The sequence below is a fragment of the Marmota monax genome, unplaced genomic scaffold (assembly GCF_021218885.2).
Source record: "Marmota monax isolate L192 unplaced genomic scaffold, Marmota_monax_Labrador192_F-V1.1 WCK01_AAM20220418_F8-fsc00050, whole genome shotgun sequence".
In the NCBI taxonomy this organism is placed as follows: domain Eukaryota; kingdom Metazoa; phylum Chordata; class Mammalia; order Rodentia; family Sciuridae; genus Marmota; species Marmota monax.
Genome location: NW_026694552.1, coordinates 13,409,223 through 13,435,000, shown reverse-complemented (window position 1 = coordinate 13,435,000; position 25,778 = coordinate 13,409,223). Strand labels below are relative to the sequence as shown.

Sequence of the window (25,778 nt, the reverse complement as noted above, 5' to 3'; positions counted from 1 at the left end):
GGCATCGTGGAGCATGCCGTAATCCCAGCGGCTCAAGAGGCTGAGGCAGGAGGATCCTGAGTTCAAAGCCAGCTTCAACAACTTAGTGAGATGCTAGGCAACTCAGTGAGACCTTGTCTCAAAATAAAAAAATAAAAAGGGGTAGGGATGTGGCTCAGTGGTTAAGTACCCCTGAGTTCAATACCCGGTACCAATCAATCAATCAATAAATACTGCCTGCCATTTATCCACAAAGCAGCAAAATTAGTTGAGCTTGAAATTCTGTCATTCACCAAATGTTTACTGAGTGCCTTGATGATGATCCAGACACTGTATTTGATGCTGCTAATAGAATGGTGAGAGAAAGGAAGGTTAGGCTACACTTTGTGATGTATCAGGAAGGATCTTCTCATTTGATAAAATTTAGAGTTAGACTAACATTTCTTTTGTTCATAATACTGCCCTAATAAATTTTATTCTGCATTGGAAAACCATGCTTCTTTCCTTGCAAAATTTAACTGTTAAACAACCAAAATGACCTATTTACAAAAAGAGAAATTTTACATTTATTAGACGGTCATATGAAATATATGCATTGCATGATAACTAAGCACTGCATATGTAGCAATTTAATTAACCTCACAACAGCCCCGTGAGCTACAAGTTGAGTGTTCCTTATCCAAAATGCTTGGACCAGAATTGTTTTGAACCTTGTATCTTTTTGGATTTGGGAATATTTGCATATACCTAATGAGATATCCTGGGGATGGGACTCAGGTCTAAACACAGGATTTATTTGACTCATATTCACCTTATTCACAAAGACTGAAGGTAATTTTACACAGTATTTCTAGTGTATCTGTGTTTTGATGGTGACCCATCACAAGTGGTTAGATGTGAAGTTTTCCATTTGTGGCATCATGTCTACACTCAAAGAGTTTTGGATTCTGGAGCAGTTTTGTATTTCAGAGTTTTGGACTAGGGATACTTAACCTGTATAATAATATGGAGATTATAATAGATGGAAACTTAAATGTAAAGGGCTCAACTGTCTGGACCATAGTTACATAGCTACTGAGTGACAAGGGCCCAGATATGAACCCAGGTGGATTGATTATGGAGCACACTCTTTTTTTTTTTTTTTTTGTGGTGCTGGGTATTGAACCCAGGGCCTTGTGCAAGCACTCTACCAACTGAGATATATCCCCAGCCCCATGGAACAAACTCTTAACCATGGTGCTACACTACCTCTATAAATAGGGGCAGCAATGGGCAGTGCTAATAATCTTTATCATTTCTACCAAGATACTGTTGGCTCTAGGGCAGCTGCAGTGAAAAAAGCATTTTTTCAGAAATAGGTCATTGAAGAGTGAGAACTGAAGAGTAGCCCCCCCACACCTGGAAGCAATGGTATCTCAGAATAGATAGATACTGACATACTTAAATTCAACACAGCTGTAATGTACTGCTTGCTCAGTGATGAGAAGAAGAAACTGGAAGCTGAGAGTTTTGCACTATAAAGAGGTAGGTCTCCAATCTCTGAGTTGTAGATTTAGAGACAGACTTAGAGATGAAATAAAAATAGCAGAACCAGGATAATTTCCCCTTTTCTTTATTTCTTGAGGTAAAGCTTTTGAGCATTCAGAAACAAATATATCAATGATGTGAAAAGCTAGTTTTTGAAATCTGGATCAAAAACAAGCTAATATATTACCAAAGCACAATTCCGTCACCAACAGCTTTGAACAGGTCATCAGTATTTGGATTCATTGGTATAACGTGTCTGCAATCAGGATCATTTTCCAAAGCTTTGTTTATCCAGTTAACAAAAGCGTATTTTTCTTCCTCTAAAATTATGATAAATGACAAGAAATTAGTTCATTATTTGACTCAAAAGCCTGAAATACAGTAGTATTGAAAATTAGTGCGTCACAAACATGCCTTTATTCTCTTTGGAAACTCAGATACTTGGACTCAACATAGTGGCCATTAGGAATCACAACATCAACTAAAAGAACACAGCAGGTTAATTAGCTCTTAGAGAAATTAGTTACAAAAATCTTTTTTTTAAAAATATTTATTTTTCAGTTGTGGTGCTGAGGATCGAATCCAATGCCTCACGTGTGCTAGGCGAGCGCTCTACCTCTTAGCCACAAACCCAGCCCCATGAAAATCTTTTTAAAATCACATTTATATCACCGTAGAATCCCACTGTAATAAAGCCTATCATTGCATGTATTGTATCATGTCTCTTGCAAGCTTAGAAAGCCATACAATAAAACATGACTTCATGACAATTATCTGTTCCAAGCCCCAAAACATGTCACAAAAGACTTCTTTGTCTGGCATGTGTGAAGCACTGAGTTCGATTCTTAGCACCACATTAAAAAAAAAAAAAAGGCATGCTATTTACAAGAACAAAAAAATAAAAATGAAATAAAATAAAGACATTAGGAGAATATGTATTCTAGAGCCCCTTCCTTACATGATGACATCATGATGTCCACTGTGTTAACCCAACACATGTGAAATTATTACCTGAGTAAGAATGTTGTGTTCCTTCGCTCGACAACTCTGAAGTTCCTCCCAGAGCACAAATCCCTTCTTTCCTGTTGATTGCCTTGCGGAAGGTTTTTGCAATATCACTGCTTTTTACCTCTTGGAAAATCTATTGATAAAAATAATTTTTTTCATCCATATGAATTTAAAATTAGGTACAAGAAGAAGCACACTTATCTTCTTTTATTATTTTGATCACCTAGAGTGTTTTTCATAGGTGATGAGTGTTAAAAAGAAAACTTGATTTGAGTTTTGCAAGGCTAATTAAGTATAATACTACTGCTAAAGATGAAGCGCAAAAGCCAATTAAACACAATTGTCAAAAAACACTAAGTGCTCCATGCATTGAATCCACTTGAAGCCAAAAACTAGTGTGGTTCAAAGGCACAGGTAAATCTGTTAAGTTTCTATGAAAAAGGACGACTCTGTTCTGTTCTTGGACAGAAAAAGCTGAAGGATTCCCCCTTCTTTAACTACAATTTTTAGTGCAAAGAAAGGTAAAAGTTTATTATTTATTTATTTTTGGCACTGGGGATTAAACCCAGGGATACTCTACCACTGAGCTACATTCCTGATATTCTTTGTTTTTTAATTTGAGACAGGGTCTCACTAATAGTTGTCCAGGCTGGCCTTGAACTTGTGATCCTCCAGCTTAAGCCTCCTGAGTCTCTGGGATTACAGGTGCGTCACTACACTAAGATAAAAAAAATTTATGACTCACCCCCCCACCACCAAAAAAAAAAAACATTTTGTGGTATAATGGGGAGCTCAGTAAGAGTTTGTTCAATCGAAAGTTACAAAATAATAAGGTGAAAAAATGTATAAGCTGGCAATAATAGATGACTATTGAGAACAGACATAGAGGCTTTTCAGTGATTGTCTTGTTTGGGCATTTATGAGTGTAACTTTTCTTCACAGTCAGAACTTGACTAATGAAGTTAATTTATACATTCTAACTGTACAAAAGCAGGTTGCAATAAAGCAAATTTTACATCATGGTACAACCACTTGGTTGAATGAACAGACATTCTAAAGGTCCATATATTTCCTAAATACTGGAATTAGCCTAACCCCAAGTTTGCTTTTGGTCATTGCCAGTAAGAGGAACAAGATGTAGCAACTTCATAAAATTTAAATGCTTAGTGAGTCTTGGGGTGCAGCTCAGTGGTAGCACAAGGGCCTAGCACACATAAGGCTCTGGGTGTCTTGATCCCTAGCTGCACAAAAACATAAAAAATTAAAATGCTGTTTAGAACCCTTATTTAAGTAGACTTGTCTTTCCAGGGGGTCCCTTTTTGCAATTATTTCACCTAGGGAAAGTGGCCTTTTTGACATTTAAAAAGTTCATTTTTCTTATTATGAGTGCTTTTGATTCAAGTGTCATTGACTTGTAAAAATTAGGTTATTTCAATGAACACAATTTCACTTGAATGATAAATCCAAATTTCTCTGTCATGTGAAAGTAGAAAAGCTTCTGTATTTGTCAGTAGCCCCATTACAAAGTCATCTTTTCCTACCACCTTTCTTAAATCCTGCCTTTCCTTGGCTCTACAGCATAATTTTATTTAGGAAAACAGTTAATAAGCAATAAGCTTGAAAAAAAAAATCAAGCTTACACAATTCTCATAGCTGCAATTTTGTGCTACACCTATAATTTTAGAGGTGGTATTTTAGAATGGATATATGTATACACATAGATGCATACACATTAGCTACTCTAAATATTGCATACAATCAGTAAAATCACTCTTCCTCCTCTATGGCCATTATACTGACTTTTGTGCTAAGTATCAACAATGTGGTACTTGAATCATGCACTCTAGGTAATTTGAAATTATTAAAAATTTTATTTATTATCTGATTAGTCCAGTTTTTTTTTTTTTTTTTTTGATACTGGGGAAAGAACCCTGGGGTGCTTGACCACTGAGGTACATCCCCAGCCCTTTATTATTTTGAGACAGGGTCACTCTGAGTTGCTTAGGGCTTTGCTAAGTTTTTGAATCTGGCTTTGAACTAGCGATCCTCCTGCTTCAGCCTCCTGAGCCACTGGGATTATAAGCGTGCACCATCACACCTGGCCAGTCCAATTTTAATTTCATTTTTGTTTTATCTTCCACTTCCAAATATTATACAACAAAAGCCTTAACTGCAATGCATTTTGATCCCACTACTTCCTCTTTGATAAGAATGCACCTGCTCAGTGAAAAGACAATTATTTACTAGTCAACCTCATTCTGAACTGTACTTTGTTTAGTAAAATATTGTCAAATAAGTTAAAATCTGACTGGTATGCATTTCTTCATATCTGACATACTACAAATCTCTCACTGCAATGACAAAGAAATGTTACCGTCTCAGAGTGAGATATGAAAAGTTCATTTTTCTTATTATGAGGGCTTTTGATTCAAGTGTCATTGACTTGTAAAAATTAGGTTGTTTCAATGAACACAATTTCACTTGAATGATAAATCCAAATTTCACTGTTATGAAAAGTAAAATAATTCAAATGAGAACAAAAAAAGAATGTCTCTATTGTACAATATCCTAATGCAATTACTTTCACAGCTCTAATAAAACTCCTAATGACTGAGAATGACATGCAAAATTGTAATTAAAGTTGTTAATTCTCAATTGTCTTATAAAAGTTTCATGACCTTCACTTTTCTTCCTTTTTTACTCTGCCTGCCTGCCTTTCCTTTCTTGAACCCAGGGCCTCAGGCATGCTAAGCAAGTGTTCTACTAGGAATATACATGCCCCCAGCCTCTACTTTCCAAATATTTTTAAATAAATTATTTCAGTTAACCTCTATTTTTAAATTTCATAATATTTCCCTCTGTTTCTTAGATTTACAATTTTTTAAATGGTAGAAAATTGAAAATTTCTTTATCTTTTAAATTGATTCACTATATAAGAATCTGCATTTTCCTTTCTAGTTTAGTAAAGAGTGTGGAGTGATGATAAAATTATTTGAGTACAAGCTTTGGCTTAACAAAAATCTCAGAAATCAGAGATAGTACAAGGCTGATCACTGTGCTAGAGTGTTCTCAATGAATCTTTTCAAAGCTGCCATTGTGATCCTAATGAGCTCACTGTTTTGTGCTGTTTTCCCTCCATGAGGAAGACCCTGCTATCATCTGTAAACAAACTCCTGGTATATCCTATCAGGCAGTAATATCTACTCTCATTCTATACATTTTTATTTCTTGTTCCTCTCAAAGGAACTTGTTTTATCACCTTCCTCTCAAAGACCCTCAGCAACTAGCTAGCTTCTTTTGACCCCTAAATTAGCCTGGCACAGGCATAGTGGCCAAACCAAAACAATCTAGAGGCATATGACTTAAGAAGGAAAGATTTCAGAAAAATTGCCCCCCCCTAGAAAAAAAAGATAAAACAACAACAAAAAACCCCAAATCGACTATATTCCATGGTTTGGGGCTTGTTTCCAAAGTAGCAGGTTTGAATTTTTTTTAAATTTGTTTTAAACCCTGAACTTGGAAAAGAATACTACCTTTTTCTTAAAAAAAACAAACAACAACAACAGCAAGAAAACAGTAGCCAGACATGGTGGCATAGGCCTGTAATCTGAGCTATTTGGGAGGCTGAGGCAGGAGGATTGCCTGAGCCCATGAGTTTGGGCCAGTTTGGATAACCTAGCAAGACACTATCTCTAAACAAACAAACAATCAAACAAATAAACAAATTAAAAAAAATAGAAATAACCACTTCAACAACTAGGTAGCACTTTACTTATATTAAGCAATCTAATCCTGTGAGGTCCATACTATTAGTAAAAGTTCTCAAAAAGGTGAACAACTCATTGTTATTATGCAAGAGCAAGTGTGTCACCGTGAAAATGAGAATACAGTCATCTCTGCTCAGAGAAATTATTGCCATACCAGCCTTTCACAATTAAAGGAAAAAATGTCCTATTATCTTCTAAGTATAAAATTCTACTAATTTAGTTTTGAAATACTTAGAAAAAACAAAAGCAGATAAAAGCAGATAATTAAATTTAATTTTCTCATTTAAAATTTACATATAATTTGGGGAGTCTTCTTCCACCGATCATATATTTTTCTCCAAAATTAATATAAACTGATTTTATAACTTGATTTACAATTAACACCCTTGTGGCTGCAATTCAAATCAAAAACCAAAAATTCAACATGCAAGAACATGTTTATTTCTCTTTCCTTAAGCTAACACCTGACAGGAATAACCTACTCCCTGTTTCTTGGATAACTAAGCTTTACTCATGTTTTGTTTGACAATTTGTAAGATGTTCCATTGATGACAGAGCAGATGGGAGTGGACAGACATTTGGTTCAATGCCCATCTTTCAGTACAGTCATGATAGCACCATTCTGAAACTTCAGGCAGTTAACTTCACTGCCCTTTAGACTTCAAGTTACTTGAAGAGCAGAGAGATACTAGAAAAAGCCCCTAGTCCTCTGGGTAATTCTGGTCAAGTCACTTCATTTTTCAGGAACTGATGTTTGTTCGAATTTGAAGAATTAAGGAGTGTAAACATTTCAGTTCCTTCTAATTCTAAAACTTAATTTTAAAATATCCTTATTAATATTTGTTTTTCAAAAAATCCCTGATGTTACCAAAATTATTATGCCTGTCTTTAACCTTTAAAAAAATGTATGACCACAATCTTACCTTATTGCTTAAAAGCCACTACAAGCCATGTAGAAACTACAATGTTTCAAAATACACAGATTTAAAAATTTCCCCAAGATCATTTTTTTCCCACAGAAACTTTCACAATTTTATCCTTAACATCACTAGCATAATACAAATCTAATGTTTTAGGCCTATTCTTAGCAGATTAAAAGCTTCTGAGCCGTAAACTGTGCCTAAAATAAGTAATCATAGTTAACTACTGCTCTGAGGTGCTTTAAATTCACAATTAAACATGCAGTTACAAGGAGAGCAAGTTATACAGAAGGCATGCAAGTGCTCAAATTGCAAATCAACTGCAACTTACTATTGAACATAGAATTCAAAACAAAGGCTTTGGCCATAACTGGAGACAAAAACGGTGGGAGGAAATCAGGATTTCAAAAGAAAAATGGCAAGAACTGTATCATTATCATTATAACATGAGTCTGCATTTTAAAAATAGCAACACCCCCACAAAATGCTAACAGCAGAGTAGGGTCATTACTTAGTTATTTGTTCCTTGACCTCTGGAGTTAATTCCAATTAGAGAGAAATATCAGAATTTTACCTGCCATAGCGAGCAATGGTGACTGATGGGAGTTTATGTTATAATTTCAGCTGTCTTTGGGCAAAAATGAACCATGGAAAAGGAAGATGGAAGTGCCAAGAAGTTTGTGACAAATATTAGGCATTAACGACTAGTATGCAATATATTGAAAAGAATGCCTAATAAAATGTAGTCAAGCTGGTGTGGTGGTGCACGCCTATAATCCCAGCAGCTAGGGAGGCTGAGACAAGAGTATCGTGAGTTCAAAGCCAGCCTCAGCAAAAGCGAGGTGCCAAGCAACTCAGCGAGACCCTGTCTCTAAATAAAATACAAAAAGAGTTGGGGATGTGGCTCAGTGGCTAAGTGCCCCTGAATTTATTCCCCAGTACAAAAAAAAAAAAAAAAAAAAGATGTAGTTAAGTTGGGCACAGAGGCGCACACCTGGTAAGCCCAGCAGCTCGGAAGGCCCAGACAGGAGGATCACAAGTTCAAAGCCAGCCTCAGCAAAAAGCGAGGCACTAAACAACTCAGTGAGACCCTGTCTTTAAATAAAATACAAAAAAAGGGCTGGGGATATGGCTCAGTGGTTGAGTGCCCCTGAGTTCAATCCCCAGTACCCCCCCAATGTAGTCATATTCAGTCTTTAATAATAAATAAATCCATAAAATCTGAAGTATGTTCTTAATTGAAACAAGAAGCAATAAGTATTCTTTAATGTATATCTCAAATAATTCCTCAATAAATCTAGACTGAAAATGGCATAAGTCTAGAAAATCGAGACCTCAATTGTTAGCAGCTAAAAAAGTTAGGCCTCAATAAAGAACCATATAGAGACTCTCCAAGCCCCAGTCAGGGAACACCAACCTAATTGCTTGGGGTTGGATGAGGAGAATCATAAGATCAACCCCTAACCTTGAAGAGCATATGATGATACTAGAGAAGAAAACAAAAATTTTACATGCCTCTTCCAACGACTAAAAAGATATGCTTCTAACTTTTAATTATCAAAATGATTGCCCTAGAGAAAATGGTACAGTTAAATACCACCACCACAGGAGTTGAAAACATCTTTTTAATCAGAAAGTTTAGCTCAGGAAGCTTCTAAGACTGTGAGTCAGGGTATATCATTAAAATTGTGGAGCACACTGTTCACCACAAGAGAAAGAAAGAACACTTAAAGGATGTCATTTAGCACCTCGAAAGATGCCCTGTAATGATGTCCCAATGGAGACTGTTCACCTTCCACATTGAGCATTGTGTTGCATCTTGGTTCCTGTCAGTGTTCTTCTCAATTCTTTTGTCAAGAGATTCTGGTTGCTGAAAGAACTAACTGAATTTAATGGGCAGGATGACAGAAATATTATTAGTTGTAAGAGTACCACATGATATATTTAACAACTTAATATCAATTATAAGATCCTACTAGACAAAGCAACAATCACTACTTTTAATAATTGTGGATTTTCACATACTTACATAAACAAATTCATCAAAACTTATCTTCCCATCTTTATTCCTGTCACCATCCAGCATGAGTTTTTGAATAATTTCTCTTACTTTATATCCCGGCAATGGCATATTAGCTTCCTTGAAAAGCTCATGGAGTTCATAGTCACAAATGAATCCATTGCTGTTGAGATCTTTGTAAAAGGGACAGGCAAGGAAAAAAAAAAACAATAGGAGAAATAAACTAAGTATTTCCAACTTTTTGGCTCAGTTCATAAGCATATTTTCTAATTGCTTGTAACCTAAGGATGTTTGATGTTTGAAAGGGAGATGTAAATTTTAATAGAATGAGTAAGGTTTTATATCATGCTACCTTGTATTTTAAACTGTTCGAGAAATTCTACTTACAAATGGCACCCCTAAAGCTAGGGACACAGCTCAGTTGCTATAGTGCTTGCCTAGCATGTACAAGGCCCTGGGTTCAATCTCTAGCATCCCCCCTCCAAAAAAAAAATCCATAATTAAAGTATGATTAGTTAATAATACTATTATTATTAAATCACAAAACTAAGAGGACTTTAAAAAAACAATACATTATATACCAACAAAACATTGCCATACTGTGGTATTAAACAATTCCTACTATAACTATTTAGTTTTACATTTCTATTCTTTCATTAGTCTAAAAGAAGTTTTATGGATTAGCACTGATTCTATTTTTTTGGTACCAGCAATTAAACCCAGGGAAACTTAACCATGGAGCTATATCCCCAGGCCTTTTAATATTTTATTTTGATACAGGGTCTCGCTAAGTTGCTGAGGCTGGCTTTGACTCGTGATCTCCTGCCTCAGCGTCCAAGTGTGTGCCACTGCACCTAGCAGCACTGATTCTATTTTAAAGCATACCTGAAATAAAACAAATATCAATTTTTAAAAAAGAGTTAATGTAAACAAAAATTAATCCAAGCCAAATATAGAATTCATAAAACTAAATGCAGTGCTAAGTAAAGCAGATGTTTATTATGATTTGATAAATAAACTTTTTATCTTTGTGCTACTTCAGTTTTAACAGAATATGTATTGAAGTGCTCACTGAATGATGCTTATTCTGAAACTCTTCAAAAGGAGAAAGAAAAACATGGACAATAATCAAAAGTTGGTTTATTGAAAAAGAGTGCTGGGCTAAGGATATAGCTCAGTGGTAGAGTGCTTGCCTAGCATGCACAAGGCCCTGGTTCCATCCCCAACACTGGAAAAAAAAAAAAAAAACATAAGAAAAAGAGAAAGAGGGCTAATGTCCTAAGGGCTGTAATCACTTGGGTATATTTTTTAGTGAATAAATTTTGACTTTCACCTGTGGTATCAAATATTTAAGTTAAATTATAACAGAAACAAATAACCTGAATAGAGAAATGACAAGATTACCACAACAGCATTCAGAAATGACACAAGATTACCACAATAGCATTCAAAGAAATGTATTGTGAATAGGTAACTTTATTTGATACATTACTAGGTACTGTTTTGGGACTGAGGATACTATAGCCAACAAAAGAATATCTTGCACTCAAGCAGCTCATATTCTAATGACAATTAATAAACAACACTTAACAGGCAATATGACTATAAAATACTATATATAGTAAAATACCAATATAAGTGCTAAAAATATAAAGTAAATAAAGCAGGCTATCAGGGGTTAGACCAGGGGCTGTTATTTTGGCCCTGAAGAGACATTCAAGAAATGTCCAGAGACTTTTTTTTTTTTTGGTAGTACTGCAATTGAATCCAGGGGTGCTCTACTACTGAGCTATACCTCAGCTTTTTTACTTTTATTCTGAGATAGGGTCTCACTATGCTGCCCAGGCTGGACTTGAACTTGCAATCCTCTCTCAGCTGTTCGGGATTGTTCAGGTGCACCAAAGCCCATGCTGGTCTGGAGACATTTTTGGCATCTAGTGGATAGAGGCTAGAGATACTACTGTTAAACATGCTACAATGCACATTATTCCCCCCTACAACTGTTCAACAAAGAATTATGAAGCTCAAAATGTAAACAGTAGGGCTGGGATGTAGCTCAGTGGTAGAGCACTTTCCTAAGTATGTGAAAGTTTCTGGGTTCAATTCCCAGAGAGTACTGATGTCATCAAGTAAGCCTGGGTTAGAGTGACTTTGGCGAGGGTGTGTGTATGCACTTAGATAGAATGGTCAAGGAAAACTACTTTTATGAGATTATATCTGAATACAGACTTGCAGGAGGTAAAGGAGCAAATCATGAATATTTGAGGGAAGAGAGCACTGGTAGAAGAAATTGCAAATGCAAACTCAGATACATAAATACACCTGGTGGGCTGGGGTTGTAGGGCAGTGGTACAGCACTTGCCTAGCATGTACCATTTGGCTCTCAGCATCACATATAAACAAACAAACAAACAAACAAATAAATAAAATAAGGGTCTATTAACAAAACAAAACAAAACAACAACAACAAAAAAAACAGAAAGAAAAGAAAGAAAGAAAGAAAAGGTGCATCTGGTGTATTTTGGGAACTGCAGGGAGAGAGCAGAGTGGGTAAGAGGGAAATCAAGAGATCAGATCAGGAAGCAGGATTATGCAAATTATTTTAGGCCATAGCACATATTTTAAGACTTTTTTCTAGGGTGATATAAGCACAATCTTATTAGCTAACTTTTGTTAATTATTAAAATATCAAATATCCTATATGAAACCCTTTCACCAATACTTTGAATGTTGACTAATCATTTTATTTATTTATTTATTTATTTATTTTGCAGTGCTGGAGATTAAACCCAGGGCATGTTGAAGGCTAGACAAACACTTTACCACTGAACTATATTCCAAGCCCAAAGGCTGATGAAATTCTATCTTTAGATCTTTAGTTTTTCTCTTTTTCTTTTTTTTTTTGGGGGGGGGGTGTACTGTGGATTGAACCCAGAGGCATTAACCACTGAACCTTACCCCCAGCCCTTTTTATATTTTATTTAGAGACAGGGTCTCACTGAATTGCTTAGGGCCTCCCTAAGTTGCTGAGGCTGGCTTTGAACTTGCAATCCTCCTGCCTCAGCCTCCTGAGTTGTTGAGATTACAGGTATGGGTCTCCATGCTCAGCTATCTTTAATTTTATTGCAATACATTTCTAGAGTTAAATAAGTAAATAAATATATTGGTGTGGGAGCAGTGTTGGGAATGAACCCCAGGGCTTCATATATGGGAAGCAAGAACTCTACCACTGAGTGCTGCATATCCTATCCCTTAGAGTCAAATAGTCTTAAAACACTAATTAATACATTTACAAATCTATCAGTGAAAATATCTGGGGCTGGAGTTGTAGCTCAGTACTAGAGTACTTGCTTGGCACTGTGTTTGATTCTCAGCACTGCATATAAATAAATAAAGGGGGCTGGGGATATGGCTCAAGTGGTAGCGCGCTCGCCTGGCATGCGTGCAGCCCGGGTTCGATCCTCAGCACCACATACAAAAAAACAAAGAAGTTGTGTTCGCCGAAAAACCGAAAAATAAATATTAAAATTCTCTCTCTAGCTCAAAAAAATTAAATAAATAAATAAAGGTCCATTGACAACTAAAAAAATAAAAAAAAGAAAGAAAGAAAATATCTGGCTGGGTGCAGTGGTGCACACCTATAATCATAGTAGCTCAGGAGGCTGAGGAAGGAGGATCACGAGTTCAACTCAGCCTCAGCAAAAGCGAGGTGCTAAGCAACTCAGTGAGACCCTGTCTTTAAGTAAAACAATATAGGGCTGAGGATGTAGCTCAGCAGTGGAGTGCCCCTAAGTTCAATACCAGATATGCCCCCCAAAGGAAAATATCTGTACTTTAAAAACAGCATTCATACACTACTCAACATTTGTGAAAAAAATCACTAAAATTTCCTTCAAGGTAAAGCACTTAATTTTGCTATGGCTTATCTTCACTTTCTTTGCTTTGAATTTACAAAAAGTCATATATCAAAGTCTTCACTTCTACACATAAACTGTTTATATTTAGAAATCAAACCGGCAACAACATGTGCAGTTGCTAAAAAGAAGGAAGCAACCCACATGGCACTGTGGCAGAATCTGAGCAACTCTTTACATATTAAAGTACCGAGTTTAAACACACCTGCTCCCGTTTGTTTGTATACCAATCTGTTTCTCCATTTTCCTTATAAAATTAACATGGAGCTCAGTAATAGGGACTAAGTGTGACATATGAAAGGTACACAGCATAGTTGAAGGATATACAATGGAATCTAATTTCAACTTGGCTACTAATTTGTACAAGTTACTTCTCCAGTGATTTGGGGTTCAGGAGACTAAGACAGGAGGTTTAAAAAGTTAGCCTCAGCAAAAGTGAGGCACTAAGCAACTCAGTGAGACCCTGTCTCTTTTTTTTTTTTAAAGAGAGAAAGAGAGAGAGAGAGAGAGAGAGAGAGAGCTAGTTTAATATTTATTTTTTAGTTTTCGGCGGACACAACATCTTTGTTTGTATGTGGTGCTGAGGATCGAACCCGGGCCGCACGCATGCCAGACGAGCGTGCTACCACTTGAGCCACATCCCCAGCCCCAACCCTGTCTCTTAATAAAATACAAAATAGGGCTGGGGATGTGGCTCAGTGGTCCAGTGCCCCTGAGTTCAATCCCGGGTACAAAAAAAAAAAAAAAAAAAAAAAAAAACCCAAAAGGAGTGACTTGGATGAAACAACCTCTAAAAGGTCCTTTTGGGCTCTCACGGATTCTAAATCAGAATACACGGGATTTCACAACCTCCTACCACCACATACATAACTTTGAAAATAAGAGAATAATAATGTATGTTAAAAACAGATATAGAGTGATTAACATTCAAATTATGATTATACCTCATTACCTGAATATAACATTCTTTCATTTTTCATTTTATAATATCTTTATTAAAATTTTGTCCACTTTAAATAGTTCCCCACTCCATGGTACTAGGGATTGAACCCAGAGGCGCTTTACCACTGAGCCACATCTCCTCTTTTTAAAATATTTTGAGACAAGGTCTTGCTAAGTTTCTGAGGCTGGCCTCAAACTTGCACTCCTGTCTCAGCCTCAGTTATGAGTCACAGGTATGTGCCACCAAGCCTGGCTCTTTAATGATTTTTGATGGAAAATGTATTTTCCTTTTCTTTGACTTCTGAACTGGTCTATCTGAGCATAATATAATCTTTTGTTATTGATTCCATTTTAGACCTAACAAATAATAGGTACTGGATAGTTGTTCTTTTGGTATACTTGAAGTGGAAAGGTAGAGAAATTTTAAGCTAAATATTGGAAAACTACTATGGATTCAAAGTTATATGAAACTAACCAAGGCCCTGAGAGTCCATCTGGTGGTTTATTTCTATTAGGTGGAAATAGAGATTTGGGTAAAAGGGAGAACTACTGCTTACATGAACGCTCTCTGCAATAACCTCTGTTGAGCATTAATTACAAGACAGCTCACTGATGTGATTAAAAGATGCCAGGAAGTAGCCACCCAAAATGTAACCAACATAAAATAACCACATGTGGAAACTCCATTTCAAAGTAAGGGTAGTAATAATAGATGCTTTTAGTAAGGGACAGGAAAACTTGAAAGGGAGTTGCAGGAATAATTTGTCATTACATGACAATCTTCCTTATTAGGCTGAATATCTCTTGATAAAGATACTCTTAAATCTTTTTTTTTAATCTCCTATCACAATACATATCACAGTGGCTTGCATACAGTAAGCAATGGGAAAAAATGTTTGTGGAATCCCTGATTCTCAGTCATGAAGCAGAGAAAGAATGCTGTAATCCTAGATGAGCATTTAAAAACAAAACGAAACTAAAATGTCAAAAATACTGAAATAGCACTAGAAAGCCTGAATGGCAATTCATCAGGAAACCAAAACTTGACAGAAATATCCCTTAAATAACATTCAATCTCATTCCCTTTGTTCTAATCCTGTCCCCACCCAGTGGCCTTCAGATCTGTAATTTGGTTTCCTAAGTGAACACACCCACTAAGGAGGGCCGAAGTAGACAAGCAGCATTGGCTCTCAGGTCAGGTCTCTTTCCAAATGTGGAAACCTGTCCTGGCTTTAGTATGAAATACCATTAGCCAGGTGTGGTGGTTGTGCCTGTAGTTCCAGCTACTGGGGAGGCTGAGGCAGGAGGATAGATGGAGCCCAGGGGTTGGAAGCCAGCCTGGGCAACATAGCAAGACCCCCCTCTCAAAAGAAAAGAAAGAAAGAAGTACCATGTGTGCTTGAGTTACCCCCCAAGGTACACCGAGTACCTACTCTCTTGTAGGCACTAAGCTGGACACCCAAGATACAGAATCAGACAGAACCCCTGGGTCTTACTTGAAACAATAGCTTCAAACTCCATGTAAAAATTTTGGCTTATTTAAGAGATCTTTATGTTTTCTGAGATGAGGACATGTGTCATCTCTTGAAAGTTCTCCCTACTCTGCTATTTTCCTATATTTTATCAGCAGATGGTAATCCAGCTTCTATTACCTCCTGTGATCAAAGGCATTTTGGTGTTAGCACCAGCAAATTCTATCAAGCCTTTCTCAGAGCTCCTAAATCATATATTTTGAAGAAAATAATTTCAATTTCAATAAGAAAGCAGAGGGAGCCTAAAACAGTGACTAGCAATTAATTTTACAAAATCTCCCAGCTGGTAAAGTACTTGAAAGACAAAACAGCATGCTATTATTTTTAGAGTTTTATGCTAATTTTATTTCCAATTCCCAAACAAAAACAGAAACACATTTTTAAAGCAGTATCAGCGACCTAATGAGCTTTGGGAGGCCAGAAAATGAGGTAGCATAATGACATTTAGAAAGCATCCATCTCATCAGTGATATTATTAATCAGGAGTTCAAACCTATGATGGTGAATTTTTCCTATTCTGAGTTTTGACATAAACATGAGAATTTAATAATAAAAGGACCCAGAAAATACAGATCTAGATTGAAGAAAGCAGTTTTAACCCCTGGAAACTAAAATCATAACCACCAGGCACGATGGTAGCCTTTTATATTCTCTTTAAAGCTGCTGATATTCTGGAACCCCTTTTTGGTTCATTTGCCACTTCTTGTAACTATACATTAGCATAGGGTTGAAAAGGCTGTGAGTAAGACTTGTCTATTCCAGCATTACATTTTCAACCAGCTAATAAAGCAGATATGAATTATCATACAGCTTATATTATCTGCAGCAGTCTCAATGTTTCTGCCAACATATGTCTCAACTTTTTAGTTTAGAAAACATGGCTAATATGGGTAGACATTAAACAGCAGGAACAAAGAAATACCACCTAACCACTTAACAAAGTTCTGGCAAAAAACAGAGAGCTCACTTTTAATAAACTGACTTTTTAAAAACACAAAACAATCCCACTATACTTAAAAAAAACAAAAACTGTTATCATTGAGAGGCTCCCAATACTGCACCAGACAGGCCCATCTTTCATCTTGGCTACTGGGTTCATCAGAAAAGAATCAACTATTTGTTATAAGGAATTCTCTTTTTCTCAAATGACACATGTAGGTTCACATCTGCATTTTGTTTTAAAGGAAACCTCATTATTCTCCTTTAGCAAGTATTATTTTAAATGCCAGTTACCTCCCCCGATACTCCCCCTACAAGTAACCTCAAAGTAAATAAACTTATTATACAGCCATGTTCCTGCAGAAGTTTGAATCACACCAAAAATGGATATCCTTAAAAGGAAATGTTTTCCCTCCCCTTGCATCCTGTTATTTAAGCTATTTTAAGTACTTGTCTGGAGAAAGCTGAGCCAGAATTCAAGTGGTTTTGATTTTAGCTGCTGTTTTACACTGTCCTTGCCCAGGTGGTATGTTCTGCAATCTATCACTTCAAATGCATCTTTTGGGGTGCTACTTTGTCTTATAAATTCATCAGCAAGAAAGATGAGGGCTTCCTTTGACCCTCAGGTTGAGTGTGTGAATGTGTATATGTATATTGCTTTAACCGTCCTTGAAGCTGTCTAAATCTGGTGTCGTTCTTTATAAAGAGGTCGAATATTGTGTGCCGTCATCTGCAACACACATGTGGCCTCTTTATTAACCCACTCGGGACAGCGCTCATTAGGACTTAAAGAAGAAAATCAATCAAGTGCAGATGTACATCTTTTCCAAAAAGTTAGGTTTAAATGTTCAATTTAATACACGGAATAATACAACACGCAAAAAATAAATGAAATTTCAGTGACTTTTTGAAGTTCCATTTATTCTAACCAATGTATTCTACAAATTTTTTGCAAAAAAAAAATGACAATAGGAATCTGAATTTTGAACAATGGATTCACACAGGCATAAATACAATCTTGAATGTCCATGAAAGTTCACAAAATATTGATTTAAAAGACTTGGCCAAAAGACTTGTACAGAAGAATTTAGATTATATTCCATCCTAAGATCTAAGCAGTTAAGTCAAACTTTCATTAGGCATTAAAACTTTGGAAAAGGCAGCTGCTAAAGATCTCCAGATGTCTAGCTAAAAATGGGGTTGGTCTTTAACAGTTTATACCTTTTGAGGTAGCTTACTCCAACAAATCTAAGAGATGGTTTAATGAGTCTCAGCTAAGGGTATATTAGAGCCTGCTACATTAGAGTTTAATAGCAGATCCCCAAAAGTACAGCTGAAGAATGGACAAGTTTAGAGGGCTAAGACCAGGCAATCAAAAATGGTATTAGCCAGGTGTGGTGGCACAGTCCTGTAATCCCAGCTACTTGGGAGGCTGAGACAAGACGATTAAGTTTGAGGCCAGCCTCTGAAATTTATCAAGAGTCTGCTTCAAAATAAAAAAAAGTCTGGGAATGTATGTAGCCCAGTGGTAGAGAACCTCTAGGTTCAATCCTCAATACCACCAAAAGAAATAAAAAAAGTTGTTCAACAATCCTTTCCTACAAATGTTCTAGCAGCATGGCCATTATTTTTTACCTGCTGCCTGTCTCCCACTTTAAAAATACCTACACAGGTTGGTATTTTGGGGGTGTAATTCTGTGGGAGAGTTCTTGTCTAGCATGTGCAAGGTCCTGGGTTCAATCCCTGGTACCACCAAAACATAAAAAGGAAAACTACCTACACATACACCGACTGTGTTCCCCCACCTGTGTGTACTCCTACTATCTTCCACACTGTCAATCCATGTTTTTCAGGCTATGCCAAAATATCCACTTCTTTTTTTTAAAATATTTATTTTTTAGTTATAGGTGGACACATCTTTATTTTTTTTATGTGGTGCTGAGGATCGAACCCAGTGACTCATGCATGCTAGGCAAGTGCTCTACCTCTGAGCCACAATCCCAGAACCAATATATCCACTTCTAATATCGCAGGGATAATGGAATGACACATGGCATGGTAAAGAGCATAGTTAGTTTATTTATTCTTTAAGACATAATTAAACAAATGTGCACTTGTATCATTTTATTCAGTAGTAAAAGTAAATTTGACTAAACTGCCATATTTTTTTTTGTGGCATCATCTGATGTGGTTTTTATATACTAGAGAATATGAAGTAACTGGAAACAACTCAACTTCCTGGGATGAGAGAAAAAAAATATGGTCTGGCTAGAATCACCACAACCAAAAGTTTTTGACTTAGTTTGGTGGGCAACCTCAAAGGAATACACCCACACTATTCCTAGTCACTTAAGAAACCCCATTATTCTTGTATTTCAAAAGTGCTGAATTTTATGTTTAAAAAAAGTTCAGTTAAGTGATTCGGAGAGGGTAAAAACGTCAGATTTAAAAGGAAGTGTTTGCAGGATTAAAGCAAAACTAAAAAGATTTCTGTCATCTGAATTTGTCTTTGGGTCCAGTAATAATCCAAATGACCACAGTTTCCATAGCAAGATTGAAGCCAGAAAGTAAAAGACATTTTCTAGCTGGTGAAATACTTCCTAAGTGTTCTGAAAATGTTTATTTATTCCTCTAGAAAGATCATGAAGGATAGGAGCATTTAAATTAAAACAGAAATATTATGAAGTAGAAAAAAATGAGAGCTAAGATTTCTACTATCCCAGTGGGAAGCTGGAAACAATTGTTGAGAAAATGGTAATAATTATATGAGATTAGAGTTTGAAACTAAGCAGGTGCAGAAAGTGAGTGAAAAGGAGAACTTTAAATCCTAATACTCAATTTATTGCTAGTAAAGAGTTTCAAAGCACTATTAATTGATTGAACAAAACCTGTGATTAGTGGTAATTACAGAGATTTTCTCCACACACTATGATTTTGCTGAATTTCTAAGGAGACAATCAAGACCATTATTGTTAATAGATGGGGAAAATCATATAATGATTTCCATATTTTGTCACAATTGAACTGAGACAATGTAGTACTCCCTACCCCCCCCCCCATGCCCAACTAGGAAACAATCGTCCTCGAGAAGAAAGTAAGTTATAGAGACTATTTTAAAAATAAAGCTTCCTCGAATGAAAAAATAAATTTCCACCGTTAACAATCGCCTGTGGGCTCTGTAACTAATGACAACTAAAAACTATAAAGATTTTAAAGGAAAATTAAAAAAAATCAGCTTGGCCTTTTAATGAGTTTCTCAAGGACAGACTATAAACAAGCCTTTATTATACTGAAAAAAATATATAAATTTTATGTTTTACAGTATAATGGTTGAAACCTTTAATAAAAAAATTCCACTGTAATTAAAATCTTCCTAATAAAGTCCCTTTGAATGTAAAGTCAATATTGACAAAATCCCAGTACATCAAAAGACTGTATAATTCCTTGGGATTCAATTAATTAAATATTTATTAAGAACCTAATGTGTGCAGCACTGTGCTAGATACCAAGAGGAGAATATAAGAGAGTAATTTTCAGAACAGGCAGAAAGTTTGGACTCCAAAATTCTTATTTCTAGCATATATGTAAGTAAGTCTGTACATAGGAATGTATGCCTGGTAGGGATTTCAGTAAGACTTGCCTTTGAGAAGCTATTTGCCTACCCCAAATTCTGCTTAATAGTTTCATAGAAATCTTTTTTTTTTTTGCAGTCAAACCTCTAATTGATCTCTCACTACCATTTAAGCCTAGTTCTTCCATGGAGATAACTGGTCAACTCTCTTTATATCATTATACCCCTAAGGGGCAATTAAGCTCTTTTAATGATAAAAGTATTCTGATCCTGGCCTTGAACTCATGATCCACCTGCCTCAGCCTCCTGAGCCACTGGGATTACAGGCATGGGTCACCGTGCCCTGCTGAGTTAGCTTTAAATTTTAAGAAACATTGTATACAAAATATTTCCGTGATGTTGCATCTTAAGACAAGACCTATATTCAGCAACAAAAAATTATCTGGGTAGGCCAGGCACTGAAGATTAAACAATTACAACATTAGTAAAGCACATGTTTCTACCCCAAGATTCTATTCATAATGAAACAAATTAAGCTGTCCCCAACACTGAAAGATTAATATAAATAAAATGGGAGGTACACAGGAAATGGCATTCCTAAAACAATGATGATAAGATTATTTGGAAAGAATAACAACATAGAAAAAAATGGGGAAGGACCCATCGTGTAGTCAAGAACTCATTTGCTGTTTTTCATAATCAATCTAATATTAGACTAGGTAGTACTCTTCTTACAGTAAATGATATCTATATGGCAAGTTAATTTACTGGGTTTTTTTAATGTACACATACAAAATTGAGTTAGATTCAGGACCATTGATGTTTTCCTAATTATAATTCTGATGGGATTATGCATATGCACTCTGGCTGGGGGTTATTATTCTTCCCAATGCATGCTGTTACAATTAAATGACTTGATAGAAAATGTCAATGATAAATATATGGAAATAAAAATGTATTCTATAGGGATGTATTCTTCCTTATCATTGATGGGATTTTCTGCACAGCTCTAAGAATAAATTCTGACTTAAATTAAAAAATCATTATAATCGAACTTTATATCCCTTAGACTGGAAGACACCAAACAGTGATAGCCCACCTCTCTAAGTACATGTTGACTCATGAGGGTACATATACATCAATAGTTCTTACACTGTCCTTTTTATCTTCCATAGACTTGACCCAAACATTGAAATCTGGAATGTAAATAACTGTATACTTCTTCCATAGCTGCTCAATTATAAGACATGTTATATGATCTCAAAAGAAAAACCAATGGCATGCTATGCCTCCCCATCTTTATATATATATGTATACACACACACACACACACATACACAGAGCAATGCTGGACATGCTAAGCATGTGCTCTACCACTGAGCTACACTCTGAGCTCTCATGCTCTAATTTAATGAAAAGTACAACAATTTACATTGTGCAAAGACATGGAAGATCCAAGAAAAAGCCAATAAGGCCAAGCTAATTAGGGAAAGGTAAAAATACCATTTAATATTTTCAAGGTTCACATATCCCTTTAAGAATATGGTGCAAGAGCCAGGTGTAGTGGAGCACAACTGTAATCCCAGTAACTGGGGAAGCTGAGGCAGGAGGGTTATAAATTTGGGGACAGCCTCAGCAACTCTGTGAGATCCAGTCTCAAAATAAAAAAATAAAAAGGGCTGGGGATATAGTTCAGTGGGTACAGCAGCCCTGTATTCCATCCTACTACAGAAGAAGAAAAACAAAGAATGTGGTGAAAAATCCAAATTCTCTCCTTAGAAAAACATGACACCCAAAGTACAATAATAACAACATGCATCATAAAAATGTCAGGAACCACAGCAGCCCCCATTTAATGATGGGGTTCAAAATCATTGACCACATAATATACTAGATATAGTTAAAGATAATACATTTTTAAGTGAAGCTTCCAAAACTTTATCTACCTGTTTTAACTATCTTGCTACAAGGCTTATAATTAATTCATCATTTGTTTAATATTTTAGAGAAATAATTTTGACTGAGATCAAAAAAAGATTGCTTACCTATAGTTATACTATAAAAAAATACTCACCGACTTTTGCAAATGCCTCTTTGAGTTCATCAAGTTCATCTTTGGAAATCTGAGTGGTAGCCATCTCATCCATTTAAAGATCTAAAGAGGAACCAAAAAGGTTTCAGACTTTAAAAGTTTGTGAGGAATATACTATAAGCATTTTTGCTAAATTCTCATTTAAAAGATAATCTAAAGAGAATTGCAAGCTACTAAAGGTTTGCAGGATCCAGTTAGGTTACCATATTTGTAGCTATAACCATAAAAAAGAAAACAAAGTAATGATAAGTCTTCATTTACTGAAAATTATTCAGAAAAAAATATTCCGATTCTTCCTTCTCCCCCGCCCCCCTTGTAGTGCTAGAAATCAAACCCAGGGCCTGGTCGACACTGGGCAAGAGCTGTATGACTGACCTACACACCCAGCCCTGAATCTTCCATTTAAGGACAACAGCTTAAACTACATTCAAAGCCTGTAAGGAAGGGCCAAGGTACCCCACAACAGGAAATAGATACATAATATAAATTCTTGCTTATAGTGCCAAAGCCTAAGGTCAAAATCATTTGACCAATGATTCATATAAAATGTCACTTTTAGGCCACTTTCACATCCATTCACTGAAAACACAAATTTTCGAATAGCATACTGACATCTATCAGTCACACTATTAAAAGAAGGGTCAAGAGGAAATCAATTAAAACAAATATTTTTGGTTTTGATATAGAAATCACAAGTATATAGCAATATACACATTTTTTTTTTTTTGGTAGTGGTGGAGATTAAACCCAGGGGTGCTCTACCACTGAATTATATCCTCAGTTCTTTTTGAGACAGGTTCTTCCTAAATTGCCAAAGCTGGCCTCAAACTTGTGATCCTCCTACTTCAGCCTCCAGAATAGAATTTTTAAGTTTCTCAGTAAAAATTTGTAAAAATATTTAATGTCCTTGATTTTTCCTCCTGATATAAAATATTTACAATGATGAACCTTTACAGAAAGCGTTTGCTTAATCCTGTAACAAGATGGTCTAGATCATAATGGATAATCTCCAAATACAAACCTATCAACAATTTTGAACAAAGGAAAAAGAAAATAGTTACATGTTGCCACCACTTTTTGTGCTTTGGGTCCCCCCTACCTTTCTGTTTATTTATTTTTTCTTCTGCAGAACTGGGGATGGAACCCACTAGGGCCTCACATGTTAGGCAAGCATTGAGTTACATCCGCAACCCTTTTAAATTTTTTTGAGAAAGGGGTTCCCTAAGTTGTCCAGATTGGCCTTGAACTTGTGATCCTCCTGTCTGGCTAGCAATTGGGTTTTCAATACAAAATTACTATCCATGTTCATGAATCATATCATGCAGAATAATGGCTCACAAAGTTTGAAAGTGACAAAATCTAAAACTCATGGCTTGTCTATTTCTAAAGGTCCTTTCCAGCTTAGGCAGTTTGAGTCAGGAATAATTTAATGAAAAGTATAATAATCTACATTATACGAAGACATGGAAGCTCCAAGAAAAAGCCAATAAGGGGCCTGGGTTGTGGCTCAGTGGTAGAGTGCTTGCCTAGCGAGTGTGAGGCACTGGGTTCGATCCCCAGCACCACATAAAAAATTAAACAAATAAAATAAAGGCACTGTGTCCATCTACAACTAAAATAATGTTAAAAAAAGCCAAAAAGGCCAAGCTAATTAGGGAAGGGTAAATATACCGTTTAATACTTTCAAGGTTCACATATCCCTTAAAGAATAAGGTAAGTATACAAGTATGGTGGCACATGCCTGCAATCCCAGCAGCTACAGAGGCTGAGAGAGAAGGATCTTAAGTTTGAGGCCAGCTTCAACAACTTAGAAAGACCCTGTCTCAAGGGCTGGGGTTGTGGCTCAGTGGTAGAGCGTTTGCCTCACACACATGAGGCACTGGGTTTGATCCTCAGAACCACATAAAGATAAATAAGATATTTAAAAAAAAAAAAACCAGAAATTAAACAGAAGAGAAGTAGTTAAAAAAAAGACCCTGTCTCAAAATAAAAAATTTAAAAAGGGCTGGTGATGTAGCTCAGTGGTAAAGCATCCCTGAGTTCCATCCCCATTACTGAAACAGACTAAATTTGGCCAATTTCAGAATTTTTTTGAATGCAGGGGGGATTACTTCAGCTGAGAGTGGAGGCTGGGGGGGGGGGCTGCAAACTCTCTCCCACTTTGATAGGTGCCAAAGAAGATGAGAGCAGAGATTGCCCACTCAGGCCTAACTACAGGCTAAGTAAACCTGCATATGTACATTTCCTGGCCTTTTGTTACTTCCCTGCCTTTGCTAATTTTCAGGAATTTCCAAGATGGAACCTTTGAAACAATTTTCTTCCATCTACCTTCCTTTGAATGAAACCTGTTTTTCCTACTAATTTGACTCTGAATAATTCTGGAGCATTGAGCACTATGGCCTAGCTTTTTTCCTCCCTGGTGGTATAGGAGTGACAAAAATGAATGAATGAAAGGATAAAGTGAGTAAAGAAAAATCCCAAATGACAACAAAAATACCACACACAGTTTTTACTCTTATGCTCCTATACATTTTTTTGTAACATTTTTTTAAAAATATTTTTTAGTTGTAGATTGATACATTTTTATGTGGTACTGAGGATCGAACCCAGTGCCTCATGCGTGCTAGGCAAGCATTCTGCCAATGAGCCACAACCTCAGTCCCTCCTTCAACACTTTTGTATGAAAAAGAAAATTAGAAAAGTTTAGAAAATTTAGAAAATTAGAAAATTAGATGTGCCTGAACATAATCACCCGACTCTCCATCCTTATTCCAGCTGACCAGGAATTTGACTAAATCTTTCACTGCCATTTCTCCTCTCTATAGGTAGCAGGGCTGAATAGGGTAGAAATCTCATTCTTCCCTTGTTCATATCCCCCCCCACATGCTTCTCACCCCCACTTTTATCCTCATGCCATATTTTAAACATCTGTGAATGTGCCTAGTTCCTGCCCTTGAGGAATTTACAATCTGGGGAGGCAAGCATGTAAATAATTACAGTAGGACACAAAGTGAATTAGTGGCTACAATAAAAGGTACAAATATCCATTTTTTTTGGAGGGGAAAAGGCTCTGGAAACTTTAAGGATTATTAATTCCTTTACTGGGAGACCAGGAAGGTAGTTCTTTTGTTCTTACAAAATTAGGAAATGCTTAAATCTCTTATAGATTATTTTACAGCATAAGTTTACTCCAAAAAATTTATTCTAATGCAATATATACATATATAAATATACATACACTTTTAAATTTTCTAACTTGTTGTTTTTTTTCTAACTGACTTAATAAAAGCCTAAAGTGATGTGTGTGCTAATGGAAAGACTGCTGGGCATGGAATCAAAGATATCAATCAATGCCCTGGTTCTGCTTTTTTTTTTTTTTTTTTACTAAAAATATGACTATGAACAAGTTTCTTTAAGCTCTCTGAGCCTCAGTTTCTTCATTTGGGAATAGCAATATTATTTCCCCAGAGTCCTTGTGAAGATTAAAGATGGTACATGTGAAGGCATTCTGTAAACTATAAAATATTAGACAGCAACTTCAAATCCTTAATGAAAGAAAATGGGGAA

General features: G+C 36.1%; 1 protein-coding gene across 3 annotated transcripts in view; it reads right to left on the bottom strand.

The window, feature by feature from the left end:
• Positions 1-25,778, bottom strand: part of Pls3 (plastin 3) — a 92,178-nt gene that overhangs the window by 18,397 nt on the left and 48,003 nt on the right. For all 3 annotated transcript variants that reach the window (XM_058571664.1, XM_046420841.2, XM_058571665.1), the window contains exons 2-5: positions 22,194-22,274; positions 9,231-9,394; positions 2,518-2,647; positions 1,694-1,826 (exon numbers count right to left, since the gene is read on the bottom strand). In XM_058571664.1, the coding sequence (XP_058427647.1) occupies positions 1,694-1,826; positions 2,518-2,647; positions 9,231-9,394; positions 22,194-22,266 (500 nt within the window). In that variant the 5' untranslated portion in view covers positions 22,267-22,274. The remainder of the gene's footprint in view (positions 1-1,693; positions 1,827-2,517; positions 2,648-9,230; positions 9,395-22,193; positions 22,275-25,778) is intronic.